The sequence below is a fragment of the Phascolarctos cinereus genome, unplaced genomic scaffold (assembly GCF_003287225.1).
Source record: "Phascolarctos cinereus isolate Bilbo 61053 unplaced genomic scaffold, phaCin_HiC Scaffold_1;HRSCAF=81, whole genome shotgun sequence".
NCBI classification, from domain to species: domain Eukaryota; kingdom Metazoa; phylum Chordata; class Mammalia; order Diprotodontia; family Phascolarctidae; genus Phascolarctos; species Phascolarctos cinereus.
Genome location: NW_027555514.1, coordinates 237233616 through 237247688, shown reverse-complemented (window position 1 = coordinate 237247688; position 14073 = coordinate 237233616). Strand labels below are relative to the sequence as shown.

General features: G+C 38.4%; 1 protein-coding gene across 1 annotated transcript in view; it reads right to left on the bottom strand.

Moving 5' to 3' along the window:
• The window catches only part of LGR5 (leucine rich repeat containing G protein-coupled receptor 5), a 194025-nt gene that overhangs the window by 13353 nt on the left and 166599 nt on the right, over positions 1-14073 (bottom strand). Inside the window, 2 exon segments of the mRNA XM_020968899.2 lie at positions 1999-2070; positions 4516-4581. Of these exon segments, the coding sequence (XP_020824558.1) occupies positions 1999-2070; positions 4516-4581 (138 nt within the window).

The window sequence follows — 14073 nt, the reverse complement described above, 5'->3', positions numbered from 1 at the left end:
GTATTTCCCTTTTTTTTGGTGATAATCTTTAGTGCTTGCAATGTCATGCACCTGCCTAGTCTCACATGGAAGACAGAATTCATGGTATGTCTGTCTGTCTGTCTGTCTATCTATCTATCCATCCACATATATCTATATATACTCACACACATATATAGATAGTACGTACACGTGCAACAATTTGTTTACTTATTTTACAACTGTTGTACATCTGGATTGCTTCCAGCTTTTTGCTATTATGAATAATGCTATATTATGTTATCATATATGTTATAGTAACATTTATGTATATTTTGTATGGACAGGTGTTCCTCCCCACTACTTCTTCTGTGTCCTAATAGGAAAATCACTGAATCAAATGATCTGAGTAGTTTTGTAGCTCATGAAGGCAGTTCTTTAAAAAAAATCATTGACATTTTTGGTTTTTATATCACCTGTATTTCTCAATGTATCCCTCCTCCCCTTCCCCAAGCCATCCCTTAAATAGCAAAGAATGAAAAAGAGAAAAAATAATTAATTAAAACTAACCAACCTATTGATGAAATCTGACATTATATGTAAAGTTCCATATCAATATTCCTCCAGCTCTACAAAGAAGTGGAGGGAGGCTACTCCTTGAAAGTAACTCTAAAATTCTAAGTCCAAATATTTTGAACAATGGCAGCTCATTGGAAAAACAATTTAGAATCTCAATTTAGCTTAGTGACATAGGGGAAGTATTAGGAGAGATCTGACCTCAGAGACTGCCTCTGACACTAGCTGAATGTCCAAGTCTTTTTACCTTAATTTTACCAACAATAAAATGGAGGTAATGTAGTAGCATATAAAGAGATGATAGTTGGAAAGTACATCACATACCTTAAAGCATGGCAAAACTCATTCTGATAACATTTGTTAAAAAACATTTTTATTATTTTATGTTATCCTTTGTTTTTTGTCTTCATTTAAAATTAAACTTAAAAATTAATAAAAATGTTTTTCTCTCTACTACCTCCTCAATTAAAAAAAAAGAAAACGAAACCTGCATAAAACAAAGTTAAGCAAACTAATTCCCATATTAGTGATGTCCAAAAATTATACCTCATTTTGACCCCAAGCCTCTATTGGGAGCTGTTGCATATATTTAAGCATTATCATTGTTGCAAGAATTCATAAAGTTGCAAAAATGGCATAAGAAAATTTTACTTCTTCTGTTGCAAATAATATTAGGGACTGTTTAAAAACAGACAGCATGGCATAGTGGAAAGAATGCTGGCTTTGAAAAGAGAACCCCTAGATTTTAAATACTGGCTCTGTCATTTTCCAGTCATGTGATCTTGGACAGATCTCTTACATTCTTTGAGACTCATTTTCCTCATCCATAAAATATAGACAGCGACGCTCGTGGTATCTGCCTCAAAGGATTATTGTAATCTACAAAACACTATATAAATGTAAGCTATTATGATTAAAGGCAGCTCTTTAAGTGTATGAAGACTTTTGTGGTTTTAGCAAAAAAGAGCAACACCAACCCAGAGTAAGGTAATTACAGTTATTAGTTGACTGAGCTACAGAAATATTCTCTAGTAGGACACAGGAGCTGGGGAGCAGAGACAAGTTGGCAGAAAATTCTGGAAGGGCCTTTGCAACCCATTTCTTGCCTGCTGTTTCTCATACTGACCGATCACCACCAATTACCAACTACATAATAAACAAATACTGCCCAGGACTGAACAGCTTGGCTTTTTTTTCTTGCTTATTAATGTTTAACTTCTTTAGACTAGTGATATTGTGACTGCAAATTCGCAACTTCAGATTTATTCTTGGAAATTATCAGCAGGAAAAGAAAATGTTTTATTTTTCTTTGGCAAATATATGCTTGGGAGTCCAACAATAAGAGTGTAATATAAAAAGAAATGAGTGTAATATGAAAAAAATTAATTTTTTTGGGGGGAAAGTTGCTGGAAAAAAAAGGTGAAACTATTATGGGTGAGGAGGGAGCCTCTTGGCCATACTCACAGCGAACGAAGCATAATCAGTTGACGGAAAGTATCTGTCTTAATTTCATAGATTTCATTATGACGCAGGATGCTGAAATGACAGTTGAGAGTCTTATTCGTTTTAAAGATTACAAACATCAGGGAACTTTTAAACAATTTTGATTCCAAGAAATATATCTGAAGCATGACTAGAAGATATTGCAACTGATTTTTTTTTTTAAAGGAACAGATTGCTGGGAGCTCTCTGTGAGGAACTTCTTCTACTAATGCAGGTCAATACCTTCTTTTGGAGTTCCAGCCTTTGAGAGTTGCTTAGGACACTGAAAGGTTCAGGGGTGGAGAACCTGTAGCCTCCAGGCCACATGTGGCTCTCTAGGTCCTCCAGGGTGGCCTTTTGAAGTTTTGGATTCAGTCACCAGGCCGCACTTGAGGACCTAAAGGGCCACAGGTTCCCCACCCCGGCTCGTGCAGGGTCACTCATGCAGTATGTGTCAGAAGTGGGTCTCCCTGATTTTAGCCAGCTCTCTAAGGTACTGTTCCATTCCCCCTTTTAACTCACACTTAAATAGTTCTTTAAGGTTCACAAGGCATTTCTAACAACTCTATGAGGGAGGAATTGTGACTATTATCTCCATTTTATTTTATTTTATTTTATTTTTTGGCAATTGGGGTTAAGTGACTTGCCCAAGGTCACACAGCTAGTAAGTGTCAAGTGTTTGGTCTGGGGCTGGATTTGAATTCAGGTACTCTTGACTTCAGGGCTGGTGCTCTATCCACTGGGCCACCTAGCTGCCCCTATTATCTCCATTTTATATAAGACGGATCTGAGGCCAAATGACTTGCCCATGGTCATGCAATCTAATATAAATTTGACAGGGGATTTGAACTCAGAGCTTCTGACCCCAAGTCTAGGTGAGCCCAAGTAACTTGCCCATGATCAAGCAATCTAATCAAAATCTGACATGGGATTTGAACTCAGAATTCCCAACCTTGGGTCCAACATGCCTTCCACTGCATGGAATAGTATCACTACCTTCAAAAGAATTACTTAGGCAGAGAATACACTTATTTGATTGATGTAATCATGGCTGTGAACATTTTGGCAACTACCACTGTGGAGATTCCTTTAAATCTAGTTCAATTTAGAATGTATGTGTATGTACACACATGCACACATGTGCATGTGTGCACTCACACACATAAATACACAACTCACATATCCTTAATGTTAACTATTTTTAGAGGATGGACTTGATTTTTTGAAAATTGAATCTGTTGAATAAGGATCCAAATCTATTGAATAAGGTAAAGACTAAGATGGGTAATATTGGTTTTAGTACTAAAGACCAGGTAGGATCATAAGTTATGACTAGTTTTCTTGAAGTTCTTAAAAAAAAAAGTCAAGCAATGGTGACATCATTGAAATTGGTGTGCCCTTATCCCTTTCCCCCAATACGAGGCAGCTCATTTAGGGTGAGATTTATTTGGATGTTGGCATAGTGACATAGGGGGGAAGAGTGTTAGATTCAGTATTAGGAGAGATCTGACCTCAGAGACTGCCTCTGACACTAGCTGAATGTCCAAGTCTTTTTACCTTAATTTTACCAACAATAAAATGAAGGTAATGTAGTAGCATATAAAGAGATGATAGTTGGAAAGTACATCACATACCTTAAAGCAATATATACATGTTAGTTATGATTATTGGATGGACTACATGGTGGTATCCTTGGAAGAGAGAAGGCCTGGGTTCAAGTCTCACCTCTGACATATACTGACTATGTGACCCTAGGTGAGGCTTAGAAAGGTTTATTACCTCTTACTTAGCAGCTCTCTAAGCCTATAAATTGCAAAGAAACTCCCTACTTGCCTTTGTTTCTTTTTCTTTCTTTCTTTCTTCCTTCCTTCCTTCCTTCTTCTTTCTTCTTCTTCCTTCCTTTCTTTCTTTCTTTCTTTCTTTCTTTCTTTCTTTCTTTCTTTCTTTCTTAGGCAATCGGGGTTAAATGACTTGCTCAGAGTCACACAGCTAGTAAGTAAGTGTCAAGTGTTCAGTCTGAGGCCAGATTTGAACTCAGGTCCTCCTGACTTCAGGGCCAGTGCTCTATCCACTGTGCCACCTAGCTGCCCCCCTACCTGCCTTTGTAGAGTGGATTTCTGTATTCGGAGAATTCCCTATATTAATGAAAACACAGGTTTGTAGCACTGGCCCTGGAGTCAGGAGGACCTGAGTTCAAATTCAGCCTCAGACCCTTACTAGCTGTGTGATCCTGGGCAAGTCACTCAACCCTGATTGCCTCCCCCCTCCCAAATCTATTAAAAAATCAGTCATCTTTATAGCTTAAGTATTAGTAAACCAGGAGAGGAAATAGGAAATATCTTCCCAGTGAATTAACAGGTGGATGTGTGTGTGTGTGTATGTCTATGTATGTATGTGTGAAAGTATGTGAGTGTATGTACGTCTGTGTGACAGAGAACACATTGTGAAATGATTTTTTTTGTTTAGAGATGAATTAGAGCATTTTTTTGGTACACTTACATTTTCTGAAGCTTTTGGCAAACAGAGAAACAGGGTAAATCTTTTATCAGGTTGTAAGACAGATCTCTGAAAAACAGAGGTATAAAAAAGGAAACTATCTGTTACTTATTATTTGAAACAAAACAGATTTTGCTTTCATTTCTTCTTCAAGATTAAGTTTTTAAAAGGTAGACTCTGGATTTTCCACAAGAATGATCCAATAATACATTTATGGGCATTATTGGATTAAATTGTAGATTTAGCATGTTTACTGAAATGTAGCTATTGCATTTCTCAATTTAAATAATTTGCTTAGTGAGTCTATTTATATTTTGTCAGTGACAACCCCAAACTTTCTAGCTATTACCTTACTGAAATGAGCATTGTTAAATTAAACAATATTGCATTTGACCCCAAGACTTGTTATATCTCTAACTGAGGGCAATAGTTATTGGGTTAAAAATCAATTAAAAAACCCCAACCCACAATATAGCACTAACTCTGAAATCAGTCATTATTGGGAGTGGCTAGGGGAGACCTCTAGAAAGACTTTAGCTAAAATTCAACAAATTACAGAATAACAGAAACATCTGGACTTATTTATAACATAATATAACTAATCAAAAACAAGCCATAGTAATTTGCAGAAACCTTAGGGGAGGGCGGGGGGGGGGAGAGAGAGAGAGAGAGAGGGAGGGAGAGGGAGGGAAGGAGAGGGAGAGGGAGAAGGAGAGAAAGTGGGAGAGGGAGAGAGAGAATAAAGTGATATTGATATAAAAATTGTCTTAAAAAATTTTATCGATTGATTAATTCACACATTTTCATGCCTGGTTCTCATTCTTAAAATTAGATGGCCTTTATATAATTGAAAATTTAATGTTTTTTTAAAAGAAGTCATTTAAAATTTCTTTATACTTGTAATTCTATTGTTTTATTTCACATTTAGTTTGTTGAAATAAATGGGATTTACAAGAGAACGGAGTGAATTTCATTACACACAGATGAGTCAAATATAGCTGACTTGCAAACATGAACTAATAGTCAGAGATTTTAACCCGAGCTGAACTATGAAACAGAAACTAGAAAGTCACCCCAATTTTCTGAACCCCAAATAGAATCCAAATGTCAGTTTTTCCCCAAACTGTGAATTGACCAAATTAAACAAACAAATATACCAATAACCCTACAATCCAGTGAGCTAGTTAATAGGATAATAGATTTAGAACTAGAAGAGATCTTAGTTGTTATCTGGTCCAACCATCAATCCATAAGCATTTATTAGGCACTTACTATATACCAAGCACTATGCTAAGCTCTGGGGAAAACAAGAGGTCCAGGAACTTAAAGTCTCCTTGGGAAGACAACATATGAACAATTAGGTACATATAAAGTATGTACAGAGTAGATGGAGGTGAGCCTTCTTCCCCAGTGTCTAGTTGGGAGGCAACATATATCTAATTATATAGATAAAAGATATATAGAGAGTAGATGGAGGCTCATCTCCAAGGGGAAGACTGTAGCAGACAGGGGGATCAGACCTTCTGTAGAAGGTGACATGTGAGCTGAATCTTGAAGGAAGCCAGAGATTTTAAGAGGTGGCAGTGAGAAGGGAGAGCATTTCAAGCCCTGGGGCCAGGCTTACATACCACTTTACAGATAAGGAAATTGATGTCCAGGAAAATTAAGTAACTTGGCCATGGAATTTACAACAAAAATAACAGAGCCAAAGTTTGAACTTAGGCCTTCTATTTCTCTTTGTATTCCTCTCTAGATCTGTAAAACTTACTCCTTGCCAATCACAAGCCCTCTTATTCATACTGCTTTTGGAGTAGGTCAGATCATTCCTTCATTGTGCAATACAGCATATTGTACACTTTCTCCTTCGTTTTTAAAAAAATGAGTAAATTGCAAGTTGTCCAATAGATCTTAAGGAACAATTGTGAAACTATATAAGAACTGTAATTCGTGTCATAGAGTGATACCCTATGGATTTTCTCCTGGCAGATTTTAACATGAGATTGGCTTTACATAGTGATGTGATGATATTCTTGATTTTTTATTCCAAGGCAGAGTTCTGCACTAATATTTCTAGCTTAGACACAATTCTACATGATTGATTCGATTCAACAAACCTTAAGTGCTTACTATAGGCATAGCACTGTGTGGGGTGCTGCGGGTATGAAGACAAAAAAATTAAGTAGTCTCTGCCCGCAAGCACCTTATTCTGGAGGAAAGCTATGTGCCACAGTGGATTGAGTGCTGGACTTGGAGTTAGGAAGAACTGAGTTGAAATCCTGCCTCAGGAACCTAGTCAGGTCCTATCACCTTAATCTGCCTCAATTTTCTTGTCTGTAAAATGGTGATTATATTAATAACAACTTGCCTCCCCAAGTTGCTGTGAGTATAAAATAATTGTAATAATAATAATAATAATAAATATACCTAGTGCTTATATAGTACATTAAGGTCTGAAAAGCACTTTACATATGCTATCTCATTTGATCCTCATACCCTTATTATTATCTCTATTTTACAGTAAAGAAACTGAGGCGGCAATTAAGTAATTTGCCCAGGGTCACACAGCTGTCTGAGACTGACTTTGAACTCAGGTCTTCCTGACTTCCAGTCTAGTAATTCTATCAACTGTACCGCCTTGTTGTTATGTGTGTGTATGTATATGTATGTATGTGTGTATATATACACATATGTATATATCTCTAAATATATAAATGTAGCTCTTATTGTTATTGGAAGAATATCTTACATATGTGTAGATAAATGAATATGAAGTACATATAAAGGAATTTCAAGATGTAGGGAGGTTGGCAAAGGCTAAAGCTTTACACTGAAGGAGGTAAGGAGAGAGTGCATTCCAGACATGGTGATAGCATACATATGTAAAGGCATGGAGGTGGGATATAGAAAATTATGTAGAGGGGAACCAGTAGCTGGCCCGTTTGACTCAGTCTTCTATATCCCCAAATTTTATAACTTTTTCACAATACTCTGGACTGATATTGTTTACATGAATTGAAACCAGACTTACATATTTTCTAAAACAGGAGTAGTGCCTGACTTATTTTCTGAACTAGTGTTTCATTCATTTGGATCCTTAGTTCACACACTTTAATGGGCTACATAAAGACAAAGACTTCTTTGTGTGTCTTTTGACAGAGGAAGGACTATCCCATGCTGAACGTGGTTCTGTTGGCTATCTGCTCCTCCTATGCTAGGGGGCCACATACAATTCTTTCCTTGAAGAAGGTGAGGTCAAAGAAGACAGAGACACCAAAAATTCTCTATGGGAGCAACTTCCCGGCATTTTGCTCTGCTAAAGGAAAAAGTTTCTTTCATCTTTTCTTGTAATCTATTTTCCAAGTGTAGCAGAAAGAACACTGGTCTAGGGGTTGGACTATATATAGTAAACTGAAATACACACACATATTATATAAACACATATATATGCATTATATATAAATATATACATGTACATCTGTATCTGTATATCTCTGTGTAATAACATTTGCCTCCCAGAGTTGTTGTGAATATAAAATGAGATAATTATAATAGCAATAAATAGAATAATACTGATAGCTAGCATATATAGTGCTTTAAGACATGCAAAGCACTTCATATATGTTATCTCATTTTATCCTCATTTGTTGTTCAGTTGTGTCCAATTCTCCATTACCCCATTTATGGTTTTCTTGGCAAAGATACTGGGGTGGTTTGCCATTTCTTTCTCCAGGTCATTTTACAGATGAGGATACTAAGGCAAACAGAGTTAAGTGACTTGCCCAGGGCCACACAACCAGTGGCTGTCTAGGGCCAGATTTGAACTCAGGTCTTCCTGACTTCAGGCCCAGCGCTCTGCCCACTGAGCCACCCAGTTACCCTTGATCTTCATACCTCTGATAAATAAATAAATAAAAATTCACATACATGTATGTGTATATACACATACATATGTATGTACACATATACAAACATACATACACACATATGTAAATAGCCTCTTTGGAATTTTGTCAAACATGTTATCCAAGAGTTATTAAATCAGAATTTTAAAGCTGGAAAAGACCTTGGAGATCATTTAATGCCCTCCAATTTGCCAGAGAGAAAGCTGAAGCCCAGAGAAGTTAAATGATTTCCCAAAATTTATAATTAATTAGTCATAGGGGTTAGAACTGAGTTCTCTTGAACACAGAGTCCGGTGGATTTTCATCATTGTGGTGTACTATCACCTGGTAATCTGTCAAAGGTTGATTAACATTTGTTGAGTTTGTCAACAAATTGATGTTGGAAATTGCTTTTTTTTCATGAAGTATAAAGGAAGAAATTGACACTGATTCATCTGGAAGCAGGATCACAGCACCTCAGAGATGGGAAGGACCCCAAGAATCTTCTCATCCGACCCACATCTGAGCTAGAGTCCCCTGATGTCATAATATGCTCAATGAAGAGTTATCTAGATGTTGCTTGAAGATATCACATATTTTCTTGAAGACCAAAACTACTCACTAAGCACCTACTCCTACACACTGATCAGTGCTTTAAGGAAGAGGAATATGGCGGGAAATAGTGTCACTTAGAGGACCATAGATTTACAACTACAAGGGTCCGGAGAGGTTGTTGAGTTCTATCCCCTCATTTTATAAATGAGGAAACTGAGGCACAGAGAGATTAAATGGCTTTCCCAGGGTCACACAGAGAGTAAATATCTGGGGCAGTATTCAAACCTGTATCATCTTGACTCCAAGTTTAGCTACCCAGAACACTATGCTCACTTAGTAGCTTACAAATCAATGCTATGCAATTCATTGCATTGAAAAGTTATTTAACTTAATTCTGAGGAAGCATGCTCAATGATCATTTTGAGTGAGAATAGTAAATGACACAAATCCAGTGTCTCCCCAAGTAAAATGAAGGAAAAGACTAGATTATATATGATCATATGGCATATAATAATGGCTATAGTGGGTAACCAAATAATGCTTTTTTTGGGGGGAGAGGGCTAATGACACCTGTGACTTTCGCCATGTTGTGGGAACTTTCAGTGTTGGATCTCCCTCCACTGCTGCAGATGGAGAACTTTTCTGCAACTTTTTCTGTCTTATAGAGTTGCCTGAGGACAATGAGAAGTTAAGTAACTCTTCAGTGGTCACCCAACTAGTATATATCATAGCTAAGATCTAAACTCAAGCCTTCTTTACTCCAAAGCTGATCATTTATACACTGTCACACTGTTTCTCAAATTAGATAATTCTGGCAAAAATAAAATCCCACCATAATCTTTTCTTATTTTTTCCTTGAATTATTCAAATTGTTATTTCAATGTTTTATTTTACTTTGTCTGATTCAACATAGCTGAAGAGTTATGTGCTGTCTACAAACTCCACTTCCATATTTAGAACATGGAAATGTTTATAATATGTCCAAGAATCATTTGAATAGATTGGCACCCCAGCAATTTGTCACTGATGCCAAAATTATAATGACTAGAAAGGCTTTTAATGCTGAACATGTTTAGAGTGACCTAATGCTTTAAATATGGAGCTCCTGGCATATTCACAAAGACACAAAGAATAATTACCATCAATAATACCAGACCCAATGTTGTGCAATAATTAAAAAAGGAAATGTCAGCATATTGGTTAATTATTGATTGTATTGTACCCTAGCTGAAATCAGATTAAGGATATTAGATGTTAAGACTATTGTGTTAATGAAATCACAGTTGTGTTTCTTATTTGGTTCCCACATAAGAAACAACTAATCAAAGTCCTCACCTCATCAGATTCCAGGTAGACTAGGTCTATATATCAACAGGCATTTCATTTTGCAAAGAAAATAATGTGTTTAACAAAGTCTCTGGTGGAAAAATTTATATTTTTTTAATTCACATGGTTCTAATCTAGCCTTATTTCCTTCTTTGGAAACAGTTTGGAGGGCTTTCTAAAGAGCTTTCCCCCTTCTCCTTGCCTCTAAGCACAACACTGAGTATAGAACTTGACCTTAAGAACCATGTTAACTTGCTAAGTTCCATTTTTTCAATGGAAAAGCTCTTCTCTCCACCAAATGCTGCCATGGTGTCTTCATTACAGGATGATTCACTTGGTGTACATGTAAGAAATCTGTGTTTGATATCTGGTAGCACATGTACTGGCCAGGCCACATAGAGCCTTTTCAGAGTGGTCTGAGACAGCAATGGTGGCCTGGTGGAGGAGGTAATGGTGATAGTAACAGTGGTAACTTTTTTCAGGCTTGTTAGTCGACCAAGGATCACTAGGATTTTCTTTTCTTTTTATATTTTTGCTATACAGGAGCAATCATCTGTTGGGTGGTGGCTGGTCAGAATAGTTAGTGATTATAGCTCTCTTGTGACCATGTTTGGTTGGTGACCTCAATTGGTTGGATCATGGTGTTAATGAGCCCACATTTGCAGGTCTGAGAAGGCCAGGTATGTACACTTTATAGTCAACTAACCCTACACCTGTTACCGGGGTTAGGCATTACAGAAATATGTTGCATTGATTACTGGGAGGGCTGGGTAAAACCATGGGGACACATCAGTGCAAATCTATTGCCATTATGGGAAAAATGCAACTCAAAGCATATGATAGTGGGTTAGTGGCAGCCAGTTTATGTATCAAGGAGAGCATATTATTTGCTTAGCCCTAATTTTCCCTTGGCATAAACTGGGCCAGGTGATTGAGGAATGCTATATACTTTAGCGTAGTATACAATGGTATACTGCCATCCTTCATTTATGTATTCACTCATTCATTCAACGAGCACTTACTAATCACTTACTATTTGCCAGGCACTGTACTGAATTCTGGGGATACAAGACAAAGAGCAATTCTTGCCCTCAAAGAGCTTCCATTCCATGGGAGGGGACGGGCAGACATGAACACAAATAAGTCAATATAGAATAGATACAAGCTTAATACAAAGTGATTTTAGGTTGAAGGAACAATTAGGGGGATTGGGATTGGGAGAGACTTTGTATAGGAGCTGGTGCTTGAATTGAGCCTTGGAGGAAGCTTGGAATTCTGTGAGGAAGAGGTGAAGGAAGAAAGGGCGTTTGTTTGGCATCTTTACAACTTGACCATTTCCTATCTTTCTAGCCTTCTTACATGCTATTCCCCTCCATGCACTCTGCATTCTAATCCCACTGACCTTCTTGATGTCATACACACACAGACACACACACACACACACACACACACACTCCATCTCTCATCTCTGTGACTTCTGCACCTCAAACTCTTACAATTCTTGGTTCAAATGCCACCTTCTGCAAGGGTCATCGCTTGGTTTCCCCTTGCTAATATTTTCCCCTCTAAGGTTATTTTCTTATTTTCTATTTTTATTTTTTTGGCTAGGCAATGGGGTTAAGTGACTTGCCCAGGGTCACACAGCTAGTAAGTGTTATGTGTCTGAGGCCAGATTTGAACTCAGGTCCTCCTGAATCCAGGGCCAGTGCTCTATCCACTGCGCCACCTAGCTGCCCCTCCTCTAAGGTTATTTTCCATTTTCTCTGTATGTATCCACTTATTTATATACCTTACTTCCCCTATTGGAATGCAAGCTCCTAAGGAAGAGATTTCCAGCTTTTTCTTTGTATTTCCAGTGCCTGGTACACATTAAGTGCTTAATAAATGATCGGTGATTGATTGATATTCTCTTCAGTGAAAAATCTTTGATGGGTGAGAAGATATCATCTTTCTATCATGTTGTAGATAATTTTTTTGGGGGGACTACATTTGTGATTTCATTGCTATAAAGAAACCCCTGGAGAGGAAACTCTCTTCCAATGTAGACCAGCAGCTTACAGCCTTGGAAAATTGCCTGGGGACATTGATTAAGTGACTTGCCCAGTTTTATATGTTGTTCTTTCTTCTTCTTCTTCTTCTTCTTCTTCTTCTTCTTCTTCTTCTTCTTCTTCTTCTTCTCCTTCTCCTCCTCCTCCTCCTCTCCTCCTCCTCCTCCTCCTCCTCCTCCTCCTCCTCCTTCTCCTCCTTCTTCTTCTTCTTTTTTGAAGAGAGCCAATAACATCATGGGTGATGTCTTGACTTGTGTATGAATTGGATTTAAGTAAAGCAGAATTGCACAAAGTTGTCAGCCTCACTGTCTCTTCCTGAGTCATTGAAATACAGTGGCAAGACAGAATTCAAGATGACTGACAATGGCCCAGAATGCCGTGGGTGACCTTGGTGTCTTTGATGCCTGACCAAGCTCTAAGCTCTCCATTGCTTCAGCGGCCTTTGTGGCTGTTGGAAAAAATTGTTCTCATCCACCCAGTCTGCCAAAGGAAGTCTCACATGCTTGGGGTAGACACTCTCCTAACTCGCCGAGGGCATCGAGGCCTGTCGCTTACCCTCAACCTAGGTTAGCTTGTCTGCTGAGATGGTTTTCAGAAGGCATGGCCACTGCATGTGCTGCGGCTTCTTGGAGCTACAGGTGAGAGTCGGGTGAAAGTGGGTCTCAAAGGTGGATGAGCAGCCCTGGAAAAGGCTGGGCACACCCTCTCACTGGACGTGCCAGTCCTCCTTGAACACCCCATACACCCATACAGAGGCAGACATAGAAGCAGCAGGGTGAGCCTTAGGAGAGACTGGAGTGTAGACAGCTCCTCCCAGTCAGACGTTGAAGAGGCGGACAGATGTTTACTGTCCTCTTTAAAGTGGGAGGCATCCATAGCTGAAGGTGCTTCCCTGGGTGAGCTAAAGTAAAGCATGTGCTATTGAGAATAAAGTGAAATATGAAGTTTAACATAAGCAACATCAACTAGTAACATTGCTCTAGGGGCCCCGCTGTGGTTCCTGCAAATGCTCCTTTGGAAGCCATCCCCCAAAAGGAAGTGGAATAACTCGGTTTTGTAGGACTTCCACCAATAATCTGAAGTACAAAGTCTACCATGTGAAATTGCTGAGCTTGCCGTCTTGATAGCAGGCTAGGATGGCTCCCCAAGACTGTAAAAACAAATGTGGCTAGTCTTCAGCAGGAAATCCAGTTTCTTCCCCAAGGAAAGTGTAATTTATTCTTCACTTGTGCAGGCACAAATTAATGAACTGACTCCCTTCCTTAACCTTTTACTATCCATGTGTTCCAAAAAAGAGTAGCGTGTGACTTCTTTAAGGCATCCTTGTATTCTAACTAGCCACTTACGCTGTTTTGAAACTCCATATTTCACTTTGTTCCCAGTTTCACACAGCCAGAATATGTAAGAGGTAGGATTTGAATACAGGTCTTCCTGACTCTAAGGCCAACTTTCTATCCACAATCCTACACTTTATTTCAGCTGTGTATGTAGTTAGGCAGTTGGTGGCATGGTGAATGGGCCTGGAGTCATCTGAAGTTCAAATCCTGGCCTCAAATACTTGCTAGCTGTGTGATCCTGGATAAGTCACTTAACCTGTTTACCTCAGGTTCCTCAACTGTAAAATGGGGAGTAACACCCACCTTGCAGGGTTGTTATGAGGATCAAATGAAATAATGTTTGTGAAGAGTGATCAGCCCAGCGCCTGGCATGAAATAAATGCTGTTATAAATGCTTATTCCCTCCCCTTTAAT